This window comes from Peromyscus californicus, unplaced genomic scaffold (assembly GCF_007827085.1).
Source record: "Peromyscus californicus insignis strain IS unplaced genomic scaffold, ASM782708v3 Scaffold_3__1_contigs__length_106647218, whole genome shotgun sequence".
NCBI classification, from domain to species: domain Eukaryota; kingdom Metazoa; phylum Chordata; class Mammalia; order Rodentia; family Cricetidae; genus Peromyscus; species Peromyscus californicus.
In genome coordinates this window covers 16,829,764-16,856,233 of record NW_026294551.1, presented here as the reverse complement: position 1 = coordinate 16,856,233, position 26,470 = coordinate 16,829,764, and the positions used below count along the sequence as shown (strand labels likewise).

At 39.1% G+C, this 26,470-nt stretch overlaps 1 protein-coding gene across 14 annotated transcripts in view; it reads left to right on the top strand.

Moving 5' to 3' along the window:
- Positions 1 to 26,470, top strand: part of Tanc2 (tetratricopeptide repeat, ankyrin repeat and coiled-coil containing 2) — a 314,497-nt gene that overhangs the window by 235,791 nt on the left and 52,236 nt on the right. For all 14 annotated transcript variants that reach the window (XM_052756540.1, XM_052756535.1, XM_052756531.1 and 11 more), the window contains 2 exons: positions 7,355 to 7,521; positions 12,623 to 13,230. In XM_052756540.1, coding sequence (XP_052612500.1) covers positions 7,355 to 7,521; positions 12,623 to 13,230 — 775 coding nt within the window. The remainder of the gene's footprint in view (positions 1 to 7,354; positions 7,522 to 12,622; positions 13,231 to 26,470) is intronic.

The following is a 26,470-nucleotide window of genomic DNA, read 5'->3' as shown; positions in this document are numbered from 1 at the left end:
TAAAAGTTTAAAATTAGAGCCTAACTCGTCAACAGCTCTGGAGTCTTTGTGTCTGGCTCCCTCGGCCTGAGATTCAGCAAGCACTGCTGCCAGGGGGCTGTAACACTTGGGGCGGTGCCGAGCCACCTTCTCCAGTGGGCCTTCCCAGCCATCCTGGAGCCAGTTGCAGCACACCACCATAATGGAAGTGTACCTGGTAGGCCAATCACCGGCCAGAGAGACAATCCCTTTACCCAGATTTGTTTCAGCTCCTGAATGCAACAATTCAACTCAGTTCAAACAAGCATTACTGAAACTTCACTCTCAATTACAGCAGCATTTTATGGCAGTCTTTCCCAAGGAACCTTGTCTTGAGGAAAAGGTGGTTGCCAAGGTAACTGAACTGCTACAGAGCTCTTTGGAAAGCTGTCTGCTCTGCTAGTAGGAATCAGGAACTGTCTCTTAAAGGAGCCATGCATTGATTTGCCACTAGCAACCAGAAGCGGTGTGGCTCTGGCTCCATTTACATTCCAGCTTTCAGTCTTAGTCCTTGAATACCAAATAGCAACAAAATCTTCCAAACTCCTTCTCAGCAGTCTGGAGGGCCCCCTTAGTCTCCTGCTTTCCCCAGACTGCAGGATGGAACATCAGTGGATCAAGAACACTATTCAGCTGCTCTCACTCCAGCTCCTGTGGAGGAGCATCAGCAGTTACAGTATCATCAGAGCTGAAATTCCTGTGTTCCACACACCGCACCAAGCGCTCAGGCAGTCATTGAGCTTCATTTTCATCTTGTGAAAAAGCACAAACATGCCCTTGACCCCATATTAAAACAGGGTTGGGGCCCTTCCATAATCCTGAGCAAGGATCTTTCCATTTCACCTGAGCAGAAGTCGCTCCGTGCCATCATGCCAAAAATCTATCCACGGCAGATTGCTCATGGACATCCACATTCAAAAAATTCAGAGCCTGGCGGTGGTGGCGCACGCCTTTAATCCCAGCACTCGGGAGGCAGAGGCCGGAGGATCTCTGTGAGTTCGAGGCCAGCCTGGGCTACCAAGTGAGTTCCAGGAAAGGCGCAAAGCTACACAGAGAAACCCTGTCTCAAAAAAACAACAACAACAAAAAATTCAGAATGAAAAGAGCATGATTCAATGCATTATGTGGTGACTGAGGGTACAATTTCCCTCTCTTAATTTTTTGAAGCTGCATCTTGAGACTCCCATGGGCTGTCTCCACTATGTCTTGTCTTGTCCTTGAGGATTATAAGGAATACCCGTTTTATGCTCAATTTGCCACTGGGAACAGAATTACTGAAATGCTTTACTACTGTATCCAGAACCATTATCAATTTTAATAATTTTTGGTATCCCCATATAAGGAGAAACATTTCATGACACCAGTAGGGAGTGCCTGCATCCCCATTTCAGGAGTCAAAACTGTATAGATGGAAGAACTGAGATCTAATCCAGCACTACCTGGGGTTTCTCTGTAGAGGTCCTGAATATATTTCTTTGCTGGGAGACAGCCTGCAGAATTACCCCAGAGATCTGCTTTGTCCAGGCCTGGGGCTGGCCCCTCCATCCATTTCCCTGAAACAGATTCCCCTGTGTATCTGTCCTTGATCGTTATCTATTAGCCCAGTGTGTCCCTCTTTTACATCTCAGGCACAACCCAGGTTCCTTATTTGCCCTTAAGCTTTTTCCGTTTCAGAACACTCCCTTTCAGGTCCCATCTGGCCACACCCAAAGCAGCTTCTCAGTGGTCTGACAGCTTTCCCTTGCCTGAAGCCATAATTTCTTTGCTGGTAAAGAATATCTTTGACTGTTTTTCCCTGTAATGCCGCAGTCATGACTATCACCTGGTGTTAGGAAGACCCTATATCCGAACAAAGTCGTATATAGTCAGAGATGTTTCCTTTCTTTCTAAAAGATCTCAAAGCAGCTTGACAAGCAGCATTATTAGCATTTTCATAGGTGAGCTGTTTAACAAGCAAAAGTCCAGCTTCTGAATCTCCAGTTAACCTGCCTGCTGTTTGCATTAGCCTAGAAACAAAATCCTGACACAATTCATCAGACCCTTGCCTTACCTTTGATAAATCCTCAATTTGTCTTTCAGATGGTGGAAGCTTATTTCAGGCCTTTTTGGCAGCTGCGTTAACCTGAGCATCCACTGCCATATCAAAATTTAACTGTTGACCTGTCTCCCAATAAGGGCCTTGTCCAGCAAGCATATCAAAAGTGATGGGAATCTGCTGGACCCTTTTATTTCAGCTGTGGCCTGACATTGCTCCACAAACTCGCTTTTCCACAACAAATAATCTCCACCTGACAGACAAGCTCTGGCCATTTGTTTCCAGTCCCAGGAGGCAAGGCCTCTAAAGGAAGGCTTTCTAACAAAGCTTGTGTAAACATGGCTGTCAGGCCATATTGGTGGCATGCAGTTTTTAATTCCTTAAGTTGTTTAAAAGGAATCAGAACATGCACTCGCACATCTTGCTGCTCAGTTATGGGGAACATTTGAAATCCTTGCACCTCCTCCCCTCTGCTAGCTGCTTCTCTAATACTGGTTTGAAGGGGAGACACAGGACTAGCAGCGAGCGTTTGCCATGTTCTGAGAGGCTTTTGCGCCAGGGCAATCATGAGCAACTTTCCCATTCTGATAGATGACCCCCCAGGTGAGTCTAATTCCGCCCCTACAGAAGAAAGATGAGTACCCTTCTGAGAAGGAGAGACCTGAAGAGCCTCCAGTTTTTGAGAAAGAGAAATTAAGTCTCTCAAGCCCTTCACTTCCTCCCTTGTCTCATCCCAAGACTTGTTGCTTAAACTCAGCTTCATGGCCAAGAGGGAACTGACACTGATTTAACGATTTTGTAAAAGCATTCCCATCTAGCAGCAGCTGTAGCAGAGCGGAGGGTTTTGTCTCACCCATGTTTGCCTCAGGGAAAATTTCCCCCTGACACTCAGGACTCAGATCTAAACTGTCCTGAGTTAGTGACCATAGGCCAAAAGCTTCCACTGGAATCTTTTCCGGCCCATGTTCCTCATAATATTGTTGCATTTCGACTCCGATTCTCCCCTAGGAGTCTGCATCCAGAGTCTCATAGTCAGAAAACCAAGGACACAGTTCCTATACAAACTCCAAGAACCTCTATACTTGTTGCTATTCTACCTTAACTCCCCTAGTTTTCAAATTCTCTACAAGTGAATATTCAAACACCTGCTTACTATTTTCCTGCCTCATATCGACTTTTCTTTCTCAAACTGCTAAGTCTGTAGTGGCTGCTTGCTCCTGAATGCTGTTTTCTGTGCACCAGGTCCAGCACTAGGGAAATTCTACTCTTGCCCTAAATTCCTTCCTATTAAGCCTACACAGTATCCGTATACCTAACACTGTATTTTTTACCTAATTTCATAGGTGTCATCAGATGTGGAAACAGGTTCTTTTACCTAGTAAGCCACCTTACCAGCCTCCCTCCATTCATAATGTTTTTATCAGCACTGGAAGCCAAACAGAAAAAATAATGATTAGGTATCTCAGTTGTGCTACTCAGCACATTATTATATACATGTAAAAATCTTAAAATTTAACATGAATTTTGTTTTGTTGTGTTTTGGTTTTCAAGACAGGGTTTCTTTGTGTAGCCTTGGCTGTCCTGAAACTAGCTCTGTAGACCATGCTGGCTTTGAACTCACAGAGCTCTGCCAGCCTCTGCCTCCCAAGTGCTGGGATTAAAGGCGTGTGCCACCACTGCCCTGTTTAACATGATCATTTAATGAGTATTTACTATATGCCAGATAAGCTTCATGATGTACAAATATTAGTTGTTTCTGCTCTTACCTCTTTGACTAAATTGTATGCAATTGAATTTAAAACCTTACTTGTGTTCAACTTTTATCATTCATATTATTTTAACCTTGAACATGGTAGATATTTCAGGAAATAAATTTTGAATAGAGGCATAAAAGGGGAAACTGCTCATCTGCATGTTTTTGTTTTATTTTGTTGAGACATGGTCTCTATGTAGTCCTTGATGTCCTGGAGCTCACTATGTAGACCAGGTTGACCTCAAACTCACAGAGACCTGTCTGCCTCTGCTCCTCACCCCCCATATCCCACCCCCACCCCTGTGCTGGGATTGAAGGCATGCACCACCAAGCCTGGCACTGCTTGGGTATTTTAAAAGGTCAGTGATACAAAGGGCTGTGCCTTATAGGTATTCAAAAAGAATATAAAGATGTTTGCTGAGTCTGCTTCAAATTCTCAACCATAATAAAACAGTTTATAATTGTACTATAAGATATATATACTCATTTATTTCTTTATAACCAGCTTTAGATATCCTTACTAATATAATTCTGAGTGAGTTCAATTGCTTCAACTTAATTCTGGTAGTTTCTACTCACCCTTAAAGTCATAAACAGCAATTGTAAAAACAATTTACAAAACATTAAAAATTGTATGGTTAACCAAAAAAAATAATACAAAAAAATTAGACAATTCATATTAAAAAATTAGTTGTGAAATATAGAGTAAGTACATTAAAATGTAGAAACTGTCAGACTGAATAAAGAACAAGATCTGATCCATATGTTATCTACATAATTACTCAAATTTGACACAATTGAAAATGAAAAGATAGAAAAATAGTGGGTATAACATAAACTGTAAGAAATCTAGAGTAGTTTATTAATAAAGTTAATAAAGATAATTAATAGACATGAAAGCCAATTCATCGGGAGATATAATATAATAATCCTAAATTTTGTACCTAGTATCACGATTTCATAAATCCAAAACTGATCAAAGAGTTTAATAAGCAATGCCCTGTTAAAGATGCAGATTTTAATGACTCTCAGTAACTATTTAAACAAGTAGAGGGAAAAAATTAAAGATACAGAAGATTTGGACCAACTTGCTCTGATTGATATTTAAAGAATATTACCCAATAAATGCAGAATATGTATTTTCTCCAAGAAAACATAAACTATATTCTGAACAAGTCTCAAAAATTCTAAAAGTTGCCTGAGTATAGTAGTGCATGCCAAGAATCCCAGCACTTAGGACACTGATGTGGGAGTACTGTGAATTCAAGGCTGGGTTAGAGTACATAATACAAACAAAAATGAAAGTTATGATATCAGTCTAGGGAGCGACTTTAGTCTAACACGTTTTAAGGACCTAAGTTTCATATCCAATACCTGTTTTAAAACAAAAACCTTTCCAGTGACTTGTCAACTAGAACAGTGACTCATAAGGGTCAAATAATTTTAAGTCTTCAATTAGTCCATGAAAAATAGCATATTGAGACTGTCTAGAATTTGAGTGGGGATAGGTAATGGATTTTAAAAGTATATAAAAGTTGATATCTTTATTTTTAATTAAAATATTTTTCTATGAAATAATTCTGATAATAAATAGTAGTTACAGGCTGTAGACATGGCTCTTTAATGTAGACATTAAAGGTGAGGCTCACAACCAAAAAATAAATAGTACTTGCATTTTAAATGTTCATGGTAGCCGGGTGGCCACATCTTTAATCACAGCACTTGGGAGGCAGGGGCAGATGGATCTCAGGGAAGAGGCCAGCCTGGTCTACAAATCGAGTTCTAGGACAGCCAGGAATGTTACACAGAGAAACCCTGTCTTGAAAGACCAAAAAGAAAAAATGTTCATATGTGGCAAAATATGAAGTAGCAATTTTTTTGTCCTCATTTTTTAATTTTAATTTTAAAAATTCTTTTAATATTCTGTAAAAGCTTGAAAATGAATATAAAGAAACATTCTTATAAGACTAGTATAATAACAAGCAGTCTAAAGATCATTAGAATCTCTTAAGGGTGTAGCTGTCAAACCTCATTAGACAAAGGAAAAGAAATTGGCAATATCTTTCATTGTTTTACAATGTCCATAACATTAGGAAATTATTTGTATTAAAAAAAAGAGCCGGGCGGTGGTGGCGCACGCCTTTAATCCCAGCACTCGGGAGGCAGAGCCAGGCGGATCTCTGTGAGTTCAAGGCCAGCCTGGACTACCAAGTGAGTTCCAGGAAAGGCGCAAAGCTACACAGAGAAACCCTGTCTCGAAAAACCAAAAAAAAAAAAAAAAAAAAGAAATATGATAATGACTTAAATAAACTTATTTGTCAACATCTCATAAACCTACATTCCTAGGTAACTTTTAAGTAACTCTTCCCAAGAGGAGAAGGAAAATCTTAAACAAGGAAAACTCACAGGGATTTTAAAAAATATCATTATCCTGATTAAGGAAGAAATGTTTCCTTTTTCAAAAGTACTTAGAGAACAAATCCAGTACCTTCTGTATGGTAGACAAATGTACTGTCAATCTATGTAGCCAGCCCATGTTAGTCCCCACTTTAGAAAAGCGAAATACTCTGTGTTTTAGTCATATAATGAATAATGTACTCTACTGGAAATTTATGCAAATGAAATTTAATTTTATAAGCAAATTAATTTTTTATCATTCATTAAAATATTCAGGGCCAATGAGATGGCTCCTCAGTGGGCAAAAGCACTTGCCTCCGAGCCTGCCAACCTGAGTTCAACCTCTGGGGACCCACATGATCGAAGGAGAGAATTGACTCATACACACACACATATATATCACAAATGTAATTTTTAAAAATGTTAATCCATATGACACTGTAGAATGAAAATATGGTACAAATTCTTGTTATTTACACTTAAGTGTTTGGAATGTTTTTCAGAAAGATACTTTCTACGGCTGCATTACCCATTCTTCCATCCTCTCTTCCCAGAACACATTCACATATAGTTCTATATACTACCTCAGTCTTTATAGAATTCACAAAAGAATGTATGATATTATTATATTTGAGCTATGATAGAAACAACCACAATCTATTTAACTTTTATATGTGTGAGAAAATAGTGGATTTCCACATGCAAGTCTTCATAACTCCAACTTTAAGACTCTTACAATGAAAATACTGTATTCCTGAAACTATAATACACATGCTCACATGCCTAGCAGTGGTGGTGCACACCTTTAATCTCAGCACTCGGGAAGTAGAGGCAGAAGGATCTCTGAGTTCCAGGCCACCCTGGTCTACAGAGTTAATTCCAGGATAGCCAAAACTATTATACAGAGAAACCTGTCTCAAAAACAAACAAAAGCATGTGCTCATATATATGTGGCCTGATGAAAAACAGTTAATTCACCAAATGAATGACTGCATGTCTTTATAATAAGTTATACACCCTGAGTATCCAAAGCCTCATGAGAGGTCTTTCCTAATACATTTTTTTCCAGACTGATAATGTGATCAAAGACACAATGAGAATTTACCTATCCACTTGGTAATTGTGAAGTAATTTGTTTCTTTCTATCTCAGAGAGAAAAATCCCAGATGAAGATTTCATCATTTTAATTGATGGATTAAATGAAGCAGAATTTCACAAACCGGATTATGGGGATACAATTGTATCATTTCTGAGTAAAATGATTGGAAATTTTCCTTCTTGGCTCAAACTAATTGTAACAGTTAGGACCAGTTTACAGGTATGTGTTTGTTTGCTTCTGAACCATGGATTATCTCCCTCACAGGAAGCTTAAACTGAAAAAGTTCCAGTTCCCAGTTCTCTTAGCTCTGCTTAAGTTTAATAGACTTGATCTAGAAAAAACATTCTCTCCTTATGTGACTCTCAAGTTCCTATTCCCGTTTCTCTGGAAAAGGCTTCATAAATGTTTCTTAGAATAGCACTAAAGGGCTGGGTGTGTAATCCAAGCATGAGGAAAGCAGAAGAAAGAGGGTCCTGAGTTCTAGATCAGTTTTAAAGGAGGAAAGAAAATAGCATGAAAAGAAAGTCTATTCTTTAGTAGTACAAAGGAAAAATGTCTCTCTTTGAATTCCATTTCACACTTTTAATCATTTAAAATTATGTAAAATCTAGTTCAGACTTTCTGCTTCTTTCCTCACTTCTGCTTGAGCTCATTTTAGTTTTTTGTTTTGTTTTTTTCGTAGTGTGAATGTCAAGTTGTTTCTATATATGCCATCTTCTAGCGAATATTGGCAATATCAGGTCTTTAGATTAAATTTATTACAACTAAGACATAAGGTTTTGTTTTCTTTAAATTATCTCCCCTACTCATTGAAAGACCCAGGAATGTGGAGTTGAGCCTGTAAAAATACGTAAGCTGTGGACTGTAGAGTTTGTAGCTCGCATTCTTTTGTGTTCATATGTGGCTTGGGTTTTTTTAATAATTTTTTTCATTGTTTTGTGTATTGGTGTTTTGCCTGCATGTATGTCTATGTGAAGGTGTCAGATCTTGAAGTTATAGACAGTTGTGAACTGCCATGTGGGTGCTGGGAATTGAACTCGAGTCCTCTGGAAGAGCAGTCAATACTCTTTAACTGCTGAGCCATCTCTCCAGCCCCGGAACAGTATTTCTTATCTTTAAAAAAAAAAAAATCCCTTCTTGATAACTATTAAGATCTCAAAGAATTCTCAAAGAGAAAAGAAAAAAGATCTCAGAATATATACTCATCTACTATTTTGATAGAGCCCACTTACAATAATTAATAACTCATCTCACTATTTTGATAGAGCCCACTTAAACTAATTAATACACAGAAGAGTCACAGTAAGTCTCCTCCTTTTCCTTTCTTTCAGCCTTTACTACTATTCCTATACGTTGGGAAATTATATTTCCTACCCTCTTGACCAGAAACAGTATCTCTAATCTTGTCACCTTATAGACGTTTTCTATTATTCTTCAGGTCATTTGAGTTACAGAGTCTAGATCAACATAATGATCTTTACAGCTAAATTCATATACAGTCTAATTACTGGATAATAGCTTGGTTGTTAAAAATATAAATAGGAGAGATCTCCAGAAACACAATCTTGTGTTTGGCTTTGTTTTTTGTTTGTTTTGTTTTGTTTGTTTGTTTTTAACAACATTTCACTGTGTAACTCAGGCTGCCCTCAAACTCATGGTCCTCTAGCCTCAACCTCCCAAGTACTAGATTTACAGATGTGTGCCACCACACGTAGCTATGATCTCTATTCTTGATACTTATGCATAAGCAATATTGTCATGATAATCTGTTCTAACATGGTATCATGTATAATTGAAGAAGTAATTTTAAGTGTCTGGGTAGATAGAGCAGAAAAACCTTAATTTTTCAACTGTGCCAAAGAGCAGACAGAGTACTATGCTTATTCCAGATTTTATGCATAAGTCCAGATTTCAGTGTCTTCATGGATAGAGATCTGCAGTAACTTTCAAGATACTGCACTCTTCTTCAATGAAGAATTTCTAAAAATTATTTTCCTCATAAAATCATGTGTGCATTTTCATTGCTTCCATAGACATTTCTTGAGTTGTGTATGTCCTACACTGTCCTAATTAGTGAGGATTCAGTAATGACTAAAACATACAATGTCTCTGCTTTCATAACACTTTTTTAGGAAGGAATACAAGCAAAAATAAATATAATTAAACATATTGTAATATTATGGGTAATGTCAAGTACTATGAAGAAAAATAAAATAATATAAAGAGATAGAAATGGTCGTTGTTTCAGGTAGATGGAAGAAGCCCCTCCAAGGAGCATTAGAAAGTGATTAAATCTGATCTACCTTTTTTAAAGATCTATCTTCTAGTTGTGTAAACAATACATTATAGAGGATGGAGATTATAAGCAGAAATACAGGTGAATGTTGATGTTTTAAACTAGTGATAGTGGTGAAAACCATGTGAGATAGTCAGATTTGGAAAATATCTTGAAGGAGAATAAAAAGCAGTAGATCAGCCTGTAGCTAGAGTTTTCCTACCTGGCCCACAATCAGGACAAATCTCTGTCACCCGCCAGTCCCACAGCCACTCAGACCCAACCAAGTCAACACAGAGACTTATATTGCTTACAAACTGTATGGCCGTGGCAGGCTTCTTCTAACTGTTCTTACAGCTTAAATTAATCCATTTCCATTAATCTATACCTTGCCACATGGCTCGTGGCTTACTGGCATCTTCACATGCTGTTTGTCATGGTGGCGGCTGGCAGTGTCTCTCTGACTCAGCCTTCCACTTCCCAGCTTTATTCTCCTCCCTGTCCCGCCTACACTTCCTGCCTAGCCAATGGCCAATCAGTGTTTTATTTATTGACCAATCAGAGCAACACATTTGCCATACAGAACATCCCACAGCACTTCCCCCCCCCCTTTTTTTTTTTCAAAAAGGAAGGTTTTAACCTTAACAAAGTAAAATTACATATAATTTGGGAATTTTGGCGTAGCTTTTCTTACTACTTCCTGCTAGAGGGGGGCGCTGTATCTTATGAGGACACAAAGAAAATTTTAGGATTATGGAATAGTCCATGAGGGTGTATCTTCTGAGCCAGTTGTCTTCAAACCATTCTGGATGTTGGATCATCTGGGCCATGGTGTCATCGGAGACCTTTCAGGGGGTCTTGGCTGGTCAAACCTGGTGTATCTTAATCTGGAACAAATTCATAGCCTCTGGCTTTCTGTGGAAACAAAAGCAGAGTCTCCTTTCCAAAGTAACATATCCTTACATCCAAATTTTGAAGTCAAGGTATCTTTAAAATATACATATTGGTTTAACTCAGCTTCCTTTACAATCAAATCTCTCTCTGCAGTTAAGAATCCCAAAGACAACACAATCCAGATTCTCTGTGTAATATTCATCTTTACGTGGCTTATTTTATATATTAATTTTACTGTCTCTTTAAAGACTTTATTTTTTAAAACTATGTATTTGTTTCTATAACTGTATATATCACCTTTTTTTATCTCTTTCAAGCCTACGTATATTTTACACACATTTAAACTATTACATCTGAATCTGTCTTATTGTGAATCTATTGCTTTAAACTGCAGCAGCTGTGGCTGCTGGCTCCGCCCACCTCAGCTTCCCAACATGGTGGTGGTTTACCACCAGCTCTGGGAGCTATCATGGGTCTATGCTTTAGCCAAGTAGCATGTAGCCCAGAAACCTCTTTTTTTGTTTTGTACTAGCAAAGGCTAAATCCACCACGCAGCTTAATGTGCCACTTGCAGAGGTCTCGTTCCTGCCATACTACAGGTTGAGCATGCACGCTAGGAACCCACTAGTAGCTCAAACCAGCAGCTGCCGCTCATTTGAGAGAGACAATTAGGAAGCTGTTTTTAGCTCTGTTTTAGAATCTTTTTTCTCAGTTTTTAGGTGGAAACTCTTGCCCCACGTTGGGCGCCATTTGTAGCTAGAGTTTTCCTGCCTGGCCCACAGTCAGGACAAATCTGTCACCCGCCAGTCCCACAGCCACTCAGACCCAACCAAGTCAACACAGAGACTTATATTGCTTACAAACTGTATGGCCGTGGCAGGCTTCTTCTAACTGTTCTTACAGCTTAAATTAATCCATTTCCATTAATCTATACCTTGCCACATGGCTCGTGGCTTACTGGCATCTTCACATGCTGTTTGTCATGGTGGCGGCTGGCAGTGTCTCTCTGACTCAGCCTTCCACTTCCCAGCTTTATTCTCCTCCTTGTCCTGCCTATACTTCCTGCCTAGCCAATGGCCAATCAGTGTTTTATTTATTGACCAATCAGAGCAACACATTTGCCATACAGAACATCCCACAGCATCAGCCAGGTATGATAGTTCATGCCTGTGATGTCATCATTTTGAAAGTTGTGGCAAGATAATTCAAGGCCAGTGAAGCTACATAGTAAAATAAAAATTTAAAAAATAGACTTGATGACAGATTAAATGTGAATATGAGCAAGAAAACAAGAATGAATGGGGGGGTGTTAGTGAGTACGTGAGCAAATGCTATATTCAGGAGCAGAGATCACAGATGCCTCCAAGGGTTTAGTATCAGGGTCAGTGACAACAATAGCAATTTGTTGACATGGGGAATGTCTTGTGATTGAGTATGAAATTTAATAATTTTTATTTAGTCACATTAAGTTTATCTGTGAAACAGCAAAGTATAAATTTCTAGGTACACCAAGATACAGAGTGAAAACTTGGGAGAATTGACTAATCTGGCAAAATAGATGATATTTAGAACTGTTTTAGAGCATGTGAAAGACTGAAGGAAGGAAAATTAATAGAGACCTTAGCCTGAGGTGGGCTGGAAAGTGAAAGAGATGCTAGCAAAAGAAGCTGGGTAAAACTGGTCAGTGTAGTAAGAAAATGAGGACACGTCCTAAGAGCAGGCTGATGAAAAGAATTCCCAAAAATGCTGTGGGAAGGTGTGGTCAACTGTCACACACTGAAACTGTGAAAAATGAAAACTGAAAGCTAATTACTGGATTTGACAGTTAAGATTATTGATAATCTTGGCAATAACCCTTTTTAGTGAGGTGGTAAGGTTTCAGTAAAGCTAGAGTATAAGGAATAAAGAGAATGGAAAGAAACATTCTTAAATTTGATCCTAAAGTACCTTTTACAAAGACTCATAAAAAGTCTCAGTATTAGGAAAAGCCATGTTCTTACTGTGTGCATAATTTGCTTTAGTCTATGGATATCATGCTTAATACTGTTTTCCTCGTTGGCCACTCAGAAATTCAGACTTAATTCTGGACCTCATAGTCTATAAAAGAGTTAAGGAAAACTGAAGGTCTTTCTCTCTCTCGATCTCTTTTAGGAAATTACCAAGTTGCTGCCTTTCCATAGGATTTTTTTGGATCGACTGGAAGAGAATGAAGCCATAGACCAAGACCTGCAGGCTTACATCCTGCACCGGATTCACAGCAGCTCAGAGATTCAGAATAACATCTCACTTAACGGCAAGATGGACAATACTACATTTGGCAAACTCAGTTCTCACCTCAAGACCCTCAGTCAAGGGTCTTATCTATACCTGAAACTCACATTTGACCTCATAGAGAAAGGCTACCTAGTGCTAAAGAGCTCTAGCTACAAAGTGGTTCCTGTGTCACTCTCTGAGGTTTATTTACTCCAGTGCAATATGAAGTTCCCAACTCAGTCTTCCTTTGACCGAGTGATGCCTCTCCTGAATGTGGCAGTGGCCTCTCTCCACCCACTTACTGATGAACATATCTTCCAGGCCATCAATGCTGGGAGCATTGAAGGCACACTAGAATGGGAAGACTTTCAGCAAAGAATGGAGAACCTCTCCATGTTCCTAATCAAGCGCAGAGACATGACTCGAATGTTTGTGCACCCCTCTTTTCGAGAATGGCTGATCTGGAGAGAAGAAGGAGAGAAAACCAAATTTCTCTGTGATCCCAGGTAAGATATAGATTTGTGAGAAGTAATTCTGAGCCTGTTTTAAATGTATTGCATAGAGCATGGATAGGAAAGCAGTGGGAATTGTTCTTCATTGAACACTTCTCACAGAGATTTTCCTCTTCTTCTCAAGGCCAGGCTGCAGTGAGTTTAGCAGTGTATTGCCTGTTCCTCACACTGTGACTCACCAAAGAGGTAAAGCTTGACACTGCTGGGTTTTTATTGCCCTTATGACCCTGCTGTTCACCAGACCTTGTAATGACAGCTATGTTTGTGGGCATGCCTCTCAGCTTATTTCTTCATGCTGATTCATTAGAAAGCTAGTTCCAGATTTTGATGATGATATTAAGCTAGGCAGAAAAGAATTTATGATATTTTCTTAGAACAGGAAATAATGAAGCATGCTTGCATGGAAAGAAGAGGAACTGTTGAGTTCTGTAGGAGCTAACATTTACATAATAATCCCAAACTTCAGACCTATGTAAAAGCAGAAATAATTCCTTCCTCTTATAATACCCAGACTAGTACAATTTCAAAGAAAGTGTTGAGAGTGTGCCTTTTCCTCCCTTGCCTTTGTAGTAACAGACACTTCAGGAGTGTCATAACTTAGTCCTGTGACTAGGTAAAGAGCAACACCCTTCTGCTATTAGCATTTTGATGCACAGCTTTTTAAAGTAACCAAGTCTGGGTCTCTTGCATGTGTTGTATGATGTTCATGAAACTATTTTGCTGTAAGGTAACACCCAGTCTTATGTCTTCCAACCTTCAACAGATACCTGAAAGTACAGAGAGGTTCAACCATATATGCATCATAGCTTTTTCTATTCACATATGCTGATGATAGAGTTTAATTTATAAATTAGTCACAATAAGAAGTGAAAAACAATGAAACAAAGTGGTATGGAATAATAATAAAGGTTACATGAATGTGGTCTCTCAAAATATCTTATTGTGCCTTTATATTTTCCACTTAAAAGAGACAGATTCTCTTTGGCATATCCAACTTGTCAATCAACAATACTATACTTTGTTTGGCTTTAGGGACTTTTTGTTTTGTTTTGTTTTTGGAGACAGGGTTTCTCTGTGTAGTTTTGGTGCCTGTCCTGGATCTTGCTCTGTAGATCAGGCTGGCCTCGAACTCACAGAGATCCACCTGCCTCTGCCTCCCGAGTGCTGGGATTAAAGGCGTGTGCCACCACCGCCCAGCCCACATTATTAAATAAAATAAAGTTTACTTGAACACAGGCACCACGACATCCAGTGTGCGAAGAGGACTACTAAGTGATTAGTTGGTGTACAATTGTACAACATGGATACACTAGACAAAGAAATGGCTCAGGTCCCAGGCAGGACAACGTAGGGTAGTCTTAGATTCCATCACAGTACTCAGAAAGCACACAATTTAACTTACAAATTGCTTATTCATGTAATTTTTTATTTAATATTTCTAGTTGATCATGGCTAACTAAAACCCTGGAAACTGAAATGGCAGATAAGAAAACTACTGCAAATCTTGCTGATATTGCTTCTAACAGCATTAAAAACTGTATAGTTTAAAAAAATTAATATAGAATTACTTAATAAACACTTTGAGGCCAATTCCCAAACAATCTCTTGCTAATTGATCTATTTTCCTGTCCTGGAGTATATCAGATGATTGAAAAGCAGGTAAGGTCCAAGACAAACAGACTACCACTGAGTTAATAATATCTTTCTTACAAAGGACAGAATCCTCAGGGGCTCCCAAAGGAGAAAATGCAGTATTTATGAAGCATATTAGCTATGTGGGCTTGCTCTCCAATATTGTTTATTAACTAAGAGCAACGACAGACTGGTACAGACACTTCCAGCTTCAGGTGCTGGGTAGTCTGTTCTTTGGTGATTTACTGACACAGCTGCTGAATGACCATCATATTTTATTTAAGAGAGAACAGAGTATATTTGTAAACAGGACCAGGAGTTATCAAAAACACCACCCTTAAATTTCATTCAGTTGGAATTCAAGCTCCTCAGCATTGGACAGCACCAGCCTTGTTATTTCCATGTTCATCTCATAGTTGAGATTCCCTGGGCCAACAAAGAGGAATTTAACTGGGAACTAAAGGGCAGATCCCATCTAGCCTTTCAGAGAAAATGGCTGCAACTGCTTTTCATTCAGTGTTTGTCTTTATGGCCTTCAGCTTCTATTTCTTGTACGTTTTCTCCCTTCTGTTTTCCACATTCTCTTCAGTTCTGTCTAGAGTACGCAGTGTCCTCAGTAGGCCAGAGTAGACTGACTCAGTGCCTCTAATGACATTAGCTACACCAGGGCCTGACATGTGCATGTCTAGAGAGGACTCTCAGGGACAACACAGCATTGTTTCTTCTAGCCCATTTTCTAGACTTTAAGCAGTTTTTCACTATGAACTTGTTGACCTTATTAGGGAATTAGACACAGGAAAAGTATTCTACTGATATCAAAAATTAGTTGATATTCTTCAAAAATAGCAGTAGGACATGTTTTCTTCCTAAACAGAAAAGATCTGGAGTGATGTAAGGAGGAGCAGACCCAGAGGTCAGTGCTACAGAGCTGATGTTGAACTTTTTCCAATTTAAATATCACCGTGCCTATTGTCCCAGAATCTGGGCAGAGATTTGACAGAGAGAAGTATTTAATGTTTCATCGACATAATTTTGACAGAAAGAAATGGGTTAAAAACAGACTCTTTCTCTGGCTCAGTAATTGTATTGAGGAGATTAAGCAATCTATTGCTGGAAATCATTTATATCATCAGAACTTGGTTTGTTCCAGGATCATACTATGTAGAGCAGGCTCCAATCCTCCAGCCTCAGCATCTCAAGTGCTGCTAGCATTACAGGCATGCACTACCATGCCCAGTTTAAAACTTCGTTCTGACATCAAAAGATTTGGTGTTTTCTGTCTTTGTGAAAGTTTCTGGGAGCATTCACAGGCCTAGACCTTACAGCCTTATTCTGCTTCTGTTTCCCACTGTTCATCAGTATCAGATCCTGAATTTAATTTGTCCTGTTTTATTTCCTTGTGCATTGAGATATAGATTAACACACTAATCTAATAAACTAATCCCTGCTATTATGCTAACAGTAAGAAGGTGGAAAACCCATTTGAGGTGACTTGTGCATTTTAAGTGAGGTGGCTGAGAAAAGTGAGCACTAGCATTTTCTATCTAACACATTAGTAACTCTCATAAGTAGAAATTTGAAGCTGAGAGGTAGCTGAGGGATACCAGTCTTGTGGTGCTATCTAATTACTGCTTAACATTTCTATACCACATTGGGCTCAGCCTGAATAAATTTCCATACTTCTTTTCTGTTTCTTTTCCTCAGTATCTCCATTCTCATGATACCAAGCCTCCCCTAAGAACAGCTCTCAGATTTAACATTTTGCTGGGGGAGAGGGCTATTTTGACACAGAAATTAGAAACCTTGGCTTATTTATTTTTATTTTGAAGTATTTGAATTAAACACAATAAACTTGTGAAACTCATACAGTTTATATAGAGCTGATACAACCTAACCTATGAAATCATGATATAGAAGCTTAAGTTAGTTTTGACCTGATTTCTTCAAACTAAGAATAGCAAATACTGTGGTGAGTAAATAGAAGGGAAACTACACAAATCCTTTACTGTCATTCTATATTTAACTTGCTTCTTCATGGTCAGAGTTGATTGCTTATAATTAATGGAGGTTTGTTTGTTTGTTTCATATATGGGCATGAACTATATGTTTACTTAGTGAAGTATCTTTTGGGGACTTGGTGCTCTTAGAGCAAGGTGTCAGATAAGCAGTTTGCCTAAGGTTAAAAAGAAAGAAGAGGCGGATAGAGGGAGGGCTCAGCACTTAAGAGCACTGCCTGCTCCTCCAGAGGAGCCAGGTTTAATTCCCAGCACCCACACGGCAGCTCATTACTGCTTATAACTCCAGTTTCAGGAGATCCAACCCCTTTACACAGGCATACATGCAGGCAGAAGACAAAAGCACATGAAATAAAAATAAATAAATAAATTATTTTCTTAAAGGAAGAAGAAAGTATCTACCTTAAAGTGAAAATTATCTATACCAGAGCTCTGTCTAGCCAGTGTACAAAATGATGAATTATTGTTAGTGGATTTTGTTTGTTCTTCAAATTCCAGACATGAACCTCCAAGTGGGATAACATTTAATCTTGCCCTCAGTGAAGCTCAAACTCAATGTTAGTGCTTCTGGTAGATATTGCAATGTCTCACAGTAAGTCCGTAAGTGTGAAGAGGGTTCTGTTTCCTAGAAGTGTTTGCAGAGACCTTAGCAAACTGATGAAACATGGAAAGAAGACAGAGACTCCTGGAACTAAATTAGCTCTTCGGCATTCTCATGTACCAGACATTGTCCACTGATACCTAGCTGTTTGTAAGTGATCTATCACCGAGGAGGAAATCATTATTCCATTGTCATGGTTTAGATTTAGTGTTTTCCAGGGAAACCTTGACCTTAATATTGCTAAGAATTTATCTAATTTAATCAATGAATACTTTTTTCTATTATCTAATCATCATCAAAAAATAAGTTTTAAACTGAAATGTAAAGTAGTACTTTTCTGACCCATGTCATGTTTTTGTGATATGATACAAATGAGAAAGTATTTGAAAATCTAGTATGTCCTTCAGTCTTACAAGTTTGTTTTCATTCAGCATAAATCATTAGTCAAATAAGCAAAGTATTTCTGTCTTTTAAACTAACAGGAGGTTGGGGAGATAGCTAAATGGTAGAGTGCTTACCTAACATATATAAAGCCCTAGATTCAATCCCCACCATCATAAGAAAGAAAGGAAGGAAGAAAGTAAATCAGCTATTTAGTAGATGTGTTGATTCTTACCCGTAGTCCTAGCTTCAGAGGACTGAAGCAAAAGGATCAGAGTTAGAGGCCAGTCTGGGCTACACAGTGAGACCCTGAGTCTAAAAGTAGAAAAACTGTCTAACCATCAGAAGATGAGTATAACATTTATTTTTCCTTTTCCAAATCCAAAAGTAGGTTTAAAGGCTGATGATAAGAATTTTAGGGCTGGAGAGATGGCTCAGAGGTTAAGAGCACTGGCTGTTCTTCCAGAGGTCCTGAGTTCAATTCCCAGCAACGACATGGTGGCTCACAACCATCAACAATGAGATCTGGTGGTGCCCTCTTCTGGCCTGCAGGCATACATGCAGGCAGAACATTGTAAACATAATAAATAAATAAATCTTTAAAAAAAAAAAAAAAAGGAATTTTAAAAGCCCAGTTAAAACTGAAAACTACATGTACTGTTCTACTGTCATAAAAACCCATGAGAAATATGCTAAGTCAGTATATACAACGAAAGTTCTGCTTATGATGAGATGCAGAGAGCTTTGTTTTATGACTTGATCAGCATAAATATTCAGCCATTACTATTCGTGAAACTTTTATATAAAAGAACCAGTAAACAACACCAAAAGGGACTTGTATTTATTCTTCTAGAGAGTAACACTGCTTTGTCTTCTTAAATATGCATATGTAGCTTATTTTAAAGGTGGTTGTAGTCTGTATAGAAAATACTGGCTTAGAGGGGTCAAGGACACCACAAGAACATAGCCCACAGAATCAACTAACCAAGGCTCATAGGGGCTCATAGAGACTAGAAGGACAATCAGAGATCCTGTATTGGTCTGACCTAGGTCCTCTGCATATATGTTATGATTGAATAGCTTGCTGTTCTTGTGGGACTCCTAACAGCGGAAGTGAGGGCTATCTCTGACTCTTTTGCCTGTTTGGGGGATCCTTTTTCTCCTACTAGGTTGCCTTGTCAAGCCTTGATACGAGGGTATATGCCTAGTCTTATTGTAACTTGTTAGCCCATGTTCTGTTGATATTTCTGGGAAGCCTGCTCTTTTCTGAAGGGAATGTCTTAAAATAACTTTATCTAAAAATATTAAATAGGAAGGACACAAAGAGGTGATTAAGGGTCTTTTTTTTTTTAACTGAGTCATATGTATAGCCTGGGCTTCTCTTGAGCTCATAATCTCCTACCTTAATTGCCCAAGTTCTGAAATTATAGGCATGTACCCATGTACCCAGCAAAGGCATTTTTAATACTAAAAGTAGCATAAAGGGTTAAAGAAGAACTCAGTTGGTAAAGTGCTTGCTATACAAGCTTGATGACCTGAGCTTGATTCCCTAGAACCCACATAAAAGAAAAGCCAAGTGTAATGACACACACTTTTAATCTCAGCCCTGGGGAATTGTAGATAGATGAATTCTTGGAGCTCACTGACCAGCTAGCCTACCTTGTTCAGAGAACCCCAGGTCCCACTGAGAGACCCTGTCTCAAAAAAACAATGACAGCTCCAGAGGAATTAAACCCAAAGTTGAACTTTTGCCTCCACATGCATGTACATGTACACACATACATAAATGCACCCCCATGAATACTTACGCACCTATACAAACACAGATGCACATACATACACACACACCTATACAAAAAAAGTAGCATTAAGAAGTAGAGGCTAATTTATCCTACTAATAAGCCCCTGAAATAACACTAACCGAATCAAAAGAATCCCAGAGGTTGTCAAACCAGGATTAATGGCACAGCAATCAGTAGGAGTTATTGTCAGCTTAGTGAGACTTGACAACACATTTTCTTTTTTGTGAGTAGAGCAATTCACTCCACCATCTCTAGAGACTTTCAAAAGCAGATAAAACTCCATGTTTAGTCAAAATCAACACTAATAGCTTTCTACCCTCTTAACTGTAAGAACCCACAGTTGTGAGATTTTCATTTACTGAAGCCATCAGCATATCTAATTGATTCTAAGTCCCAAAATTGATTTGTAAGTACCCATTTATTTTTATCCCCACTGACCACACCCTGGTCTCCCACATGGATTCATCTTTCTTCTTGCCCTCCTTCAGTCTATTCACCAGCAACAAGAGAGGTTATTTTCAAACACAGTTCATACCACATGACTCTTCTAGAAACCCTTCAGTGCCTTTTCTTACCATCAGAACAAACCAAAGCCCTGAGTGCGTAAATAGCTTCTGCTTGCCTCTAAATTATACAATTTTATACCACTTCTGGAAGTTTCTTTCTCACCTCTAGACCTTTGCACCGAACGATTTCCCTGTCTCATTACATCGTGAGACCTCCTATTGCCTCTTCAGACTTTAGCTTATATGCCACCTCCTAAAAGAGACTTCTGTTTGTCACCGTACTAAGTCACCCCTGGATTCTGAGTCCTTAGTAACCTTTTTATTTCCTTTCTAATGGGTGTTAAAGTTTATTAACTTATTGGATGTTGATAATTATTTATTGTCTACTTTCCCTCTAGAATTTTAGTCGCTTCAATTTGATTATTTTATATCTACTCCCAATATCCTCCTTCAAGCCCTCCTTGGCCCCTCCAACATACACACTTCACAATGTCCTCCGCCCTCCTTCCCACCCCCTGTTAATATCCCACTAAATCCAATTAGTGTCTGCTCCTGTGCACATGGTGGGAGCATCCACTGGAGCATGGGCAACCTGCTAGTGACACCACCACCAGAGAAAGACGAGTCTTCCCCAGCAGCCATCAACTCTCACTATCTCCTCAGTTTGAGATGAGGACTCACAAGCTCCTCCCCCATCTACTGTGTAATGTTGGCCACAGCTAACAGCAGTACTGCTCAAATTATTCCATATAATTGAAAAGGAAGGGGGCTGGAGAGATGGCTCAGAAGGTAAAAGCATATGTTGCTCTTGCAGAGGACCTGGGTTTAATTCCTAGTACTCACATAGCAGCTCACACTTGTGTTACTCCAGTCCCAGAGGATCCAATGGCCTCGTCTCGTCTCCTTGGACATCAGGCATGCGTGTGGTGCACAGACATTCATGCAGATGTGACACCCATACACATAAATAATTTTTTAAATAGAAAGAAAAGGAAGGCTTCCAAACTCTTTTTATAAAACCAGTATTGCTCTAATACCATAACAAGATAAAGACATAACAAAAAGAAAAAGAAAATTACAAACTAATCTCTGGGATGAACTTACATGCAAAAATTCTTAATAAAATACCAAATTCTGGATCACATCAAAAAAGTCATTCATTATAAGCAAGTTCACCTTTACCATCAAAGGTGTAAATCAATAAATGAAATTTGTCATATAAATGGACTCAAAGACTCATGATCATCTCAATAGGTACAGAAAATGTCTTTGACAAAATCCAACATCTCTTCATGATAAAAGTCATGTAGATGCTGGGGATGAAGGAAGCATACCTCAACATAATAAAGGCTATCTATAACAAGCCTATAGCCACCATCATGGAGTAAATGGAGTAAAACTCAAAGCATTCCCATTAAAGTCGGTGTAGCACAAATCCTAACTGGTCTTAATAATGAAAACCAGGAGTCAGATAATGGAGGTAGAGAGAGCCAGCAAGCAGTTAGAGAAGCAAAGAATAAATCTCTGTGTTTGAAATGTCTCTGTGGGAGTCATTCACATTAAGGTATAAGTTGAAGCCAGGAGACAGGATCTACCTAGGAAGAAAAGAAGGTGAAGGAAGAAATGGGAGAGGTACCTACATATTATCACAGTCATCAAGAGATAGCTGGTTTTTGGTGGTGGTGTGGGGTTTTTTAGGAGGTGGGAATTGTTGTTTTGTTTGTTTGTTTTGGTTTTTCAAGACAGGGTTTCCCTGTGTATCCCTGCCTGTCCTGGAACTCACTCTGTAGATCAGGCTGCTCTCAAACTCAGATATCCACCTGCCTCTGCCTCCCGAGTGCCAGGATTAAAGGTGTGCGCCACCGTGCCCTAGGAGGTAGTTTTAATGAAACTTAAGTAGGGCCTAATGCTGTAAGGAAAAAAAATAAGGGAAAAATATCAAAGGTAAGAGAAAAATCACAACTAAGAAGTTACCAATGATGTTAGAGACTTAGGAGCCAAGAAGAATAACATTTAGGAGTGAGCAGATGATATGAGAAGAAGAAACAAATCTGCACAAGTGAAGTAGACCACATTCAGACTTTAGTTTAGCTAGTGGTACTGTACTTTACAGAAGAATAAGACACTGCTGTGAGGTCTCTCTGTATGCTGTAAATATATGTTGCTCTGATTGGTTGATAAATAAAGCTGCTTGGCCAACAGCGAGGCAGAATAAGGTTAGGAGGTACATTTGAATGAAAGAGAGAGAAGAAAGGGAAGTGGGGGAGACACTGCAAGCCACCACCAGGAGAAGCAAGATGTGAAAGTACCAGTAAGCCACGAAGCCACGTGGTGAGACACAGATTAATAGAAATTGTTGAGTTAAGTTATAAGAGCTAGCAAGAAGCTTGAGCCATAGGCCATAAAGTTTGTAGTTAATATATTATATTAATAATTATAATATAATTATTTTATAAGCGTCTGTGGATCATGGGTGGGAGAGATTCAGCTAGACCTCAGGGCCAAGCAGGACCAGAGAAACATCTGGGTACAAGACAAACCTGGAAATGCCAGCACGTGGCATAAATTGCTGTTAATTTTGTGTCCCAGACACCATAAGCTTTGGGTTCAATGAGCTTTTCAGAACTGTTGTTGTTGGGGTTTTTTTCCTCAATTTATAACACAGGCTTGTCTCAAACTTATAATCCTCCTGTCTCAGCCTCTTGACTGCTTGCTAGAATTACAGGTACAGGCCCAGCAAAGTCATTCTTTTATAAAAAAAAAAAAAAATCTGCCATGCTTCTATTCAAAAAGAAATGAATGATAGTTGTCACCCCCACCTCACCCTGTATTATGTGCTATTGATATACTCAGTGCTCATCAGTGGCAGCAGTAACAAATATTGTTATCTCTAGGTACAGATGTACACTGGACAGATTCAAGTATCTTAGTATAAATAAATGAAATCACTAGGACAAAGTCAATTCTGTGTCTTAACTCAAAATCCCATTCACTGTGGACACAAGCTTTTTTTGTTACCTTTATAACCCCAGTAGACATGGATTCTCATTAATCAGGACTTAAAGCTTAAAAAGTAGATCAAGAGTGTATTCAGGAGCTGTCATCACAACTGTACAGTCATGGATGAGTCACTTAAAAAATAATTCTTTTTTTTTTCCTTTTTTTTAATTTTATTTTACAATACAATTCAGTTCTACATACCAGCCACGGATTCCCTTGTTCTCCCCCTCCCCTTCCCCGCAGCTCACTCCCCATTCCCACCTCCTCCAGGGCAAAACCTCCCCCGAGGACTGAGATCAACCTGGTAGACTCAGTCCAGGCAGGTCCAGTCCCCTTCTCCCAGGCCGAGCCAAGCGACCCTGCATAAGCCCCAGGTTTCAAACAGCCAACTCATGCAGTGAGCACAGGACCCGGTCCCACTGCCTGGATGCCTCCCAAACAGATCAAGCCAATCAACTGTCTCGCCCATTCAGAGGGCCTGATCCAGTTGGTGACCCCTCAGTTCATAGTTCATGTGTTTCCATTCGTTTGGCTATTTGTTCCTGTGCTTTATCCAACCTTGGTCTCAACAATTCTTGCTCATATAAACCCTCCTCTTTCTCGCTAATTGGACTCCCAGAGCTCCACCCGGGGCCTAGCTGTGGATCTCTGCAAAAAAATAATTCTTACACCAGTAAAGCTCCAATGATTTTACTGTTACTGGCTGGAGGGAATTTTGAGGTCTCGCCTCCATTACACCTAACTTTCCTAGCTCTGTTATGACAGACTACCAACAAAATGGAGCTTTCAGTTTGTTTTCTGTGAAAGTTCAGTGGGCATTTTCAGATGAAGTAAGTGTGAAACAACCCTGTGCTTAGACTTCAAGATGATAGTGATGAGTCCACACAGATTAAACCTGTCTGGGCATTCTTCCACCTAAATCATTTCCTTCCTGTGTGATTAACCTTGCGTGGTTAAAAGCATCCATTGTAGTTTAGAATTTCTGTGGAGACAAAATTTGGAATTTCTTTCAAAATCTTACTGAAATGAAGATTTGGAATGGTACATGTATAAAACATAGAAGCTGCCTTACCTCATAGTCTCCAGGTTCAAAAGGAGAGAGGGAGGGGGAAAAGGGGAGAGGGAGGAAGATAATCTAGTATCCTCCCTCCTCCTTTGTTTTGTGTTTGTTTGCTTGAGGGGGTTTGTTTTTTGTTTGTTTGTTTTTTGTTTGTTTGTTTGTTTGTTTGTTTGTTTTGAGGCCATCTTACTGTGTATCCCAGGCTGTTGCCCAGGGCACAGGCCCTCAACATGTGATCTTCCTTGTCTGCTTAAGTGCTAGGATTAAGGTATATGTCATTATGCCCAGATACTGACCTTTTTTTAATTAAAAAAAAAAAAGTCCAGCGGGGTTTTTTTTGTTGCTGTTTTTGTTTGTTTATGTGCTTTTATTATTTAGGAGTGCACAGGTATGTCATGGTACTCATGGGAATGAGAGAACAACTTGCAGAAATTGATTCTCTCCTTCTACTAAGTGAATTCTTAGAATGAAATCAGGTCATCAGGCATGGTGGCACATACCTACACTGCTGAGACCCTAATGCCCAGTTTTTTGTCCTAAAAACATTGTTAACATTTTTACATGAATTAGGCTGTATTAGGTATTATTGAGAATATAGATGATCTAGATTTTCTCTCAATAATGTAAATAGGAATACATACATATATGTCTCACATATACCACAAAGACATACATTGACACTTAAAAGAATATATTGCCTGGGGATATAGCTTAGTTGGTAAAGTGCTTGCCTAGTTTGTAGGAGAGTTTGGGATTGATCCTCAGCATCACATAAACCAGGTATGGGAGTACGCACCTGTATCTAGGACTCAGGAGGTAGGACAAGATCAGAAGTTCAAGGTTGGACAGGTGAGATGGCCAAAGGGTAAAGGTGCTTGTTGCCAAACTTGATGGATGACCTGAGTTTGATCACTAAGACCTACATGGTAGAAGGAGAGAAATGACTCGGACATGTTGTTCTCTGGCCTCCACATGCATACACACATACATACAGAAATGTAGTTTTGAAAATTAAAAATGGGTTTGGAGACCTAAGTAGCATCATGTAGCATGAGACCTGTGTCAAAAGAAAGAGATCATTGAGCAAGGAATGCAATGCAGCTCTGTAAAGTGTTAGCCCTGGTTTGCTATTCAGCATCACAAATAATTGGGTGGCGCACAGGTGTGTGTGTGTGTGTGTGTGTGTGTGTGTGTGTGTGTGTGTGTGTGTGTGTGTGTGATTAACACTAAAAGATAATCATTAGGATACTTTGAGCTGGAACAGAACAGAAGATTCCAATATAAATGGATTAAACAGCAAAAAAAAAAAAATTGCTTTATTTAAAGTAACCCAAAATTAGAGCAGCTTGGATGCTACACAGTCAGGGCTCAGGCTTAATTTTTCCAATACTTTTTATCCTAGCCCTGCTTTTGGCTTTGTCCTCAGGACAGCAGATCACATGGTTTGGGCCAAGGAGACAGTTCTGGCCATGCTGAGCAGATAAGACAATATCCAAGGGTTTGGAAGAAGGCCTTTCACATTCATGAACAGATTAGAAGTCTGTTATCAGAGAGATATAGGGGATTTCAGTCTACTGGAAGAGAAAGCATGCAACAGTATAGTAAATACTGTACTAGAGATCATACTACTGGTGGCATCAAAAAGAAAGTATTCCACTGTACTCAGCTGGAAGGAGAAGGTTGCAGCTTGACAGAGGCTGGCAGGGAAGAGTTCTAGGAAGAAGCCATCATCAATCTATTTTGGACCATGTTTAGTTTAGGTACCAAGGGACACTCTAAATGGAGAAATCCAATAAATGGGTGGCTCTAAAACTGTGGCCTAGGGTGAGAAGAAAAATCCAGATAGAAAAAAGATGCATAGGCTCTAGATGGTAGTGCTGCTTGAGGACTGATGACTTAGTTCAGTGAGAATACAGAACAGAATACAGAGAGTCTGAGGAGCACTAACCTGTTAGTATTGATGAAGAGTACAGGGAGTCTGAGGAGCACTGACCTGTTTGTTAGTACTCATGAGGAGTTGCTGACGAAAACAGAAAATAAAAATAAAAATCTTTTAATGTTTCCTGTTTAAAGGATAGGAATAAGCTAACTAGAAATGACTTTTATAATATCCAAACATGTTTTTTGCCTAGTAACAAATATTTTCCTCAGAATCCTAACTTAATGGTACCTAGTTTTGTTGGAGAAGTAGCTGGAGCTGAATAGTCAAGGCAAAACTGAGGTTAAAATTTTTCAAT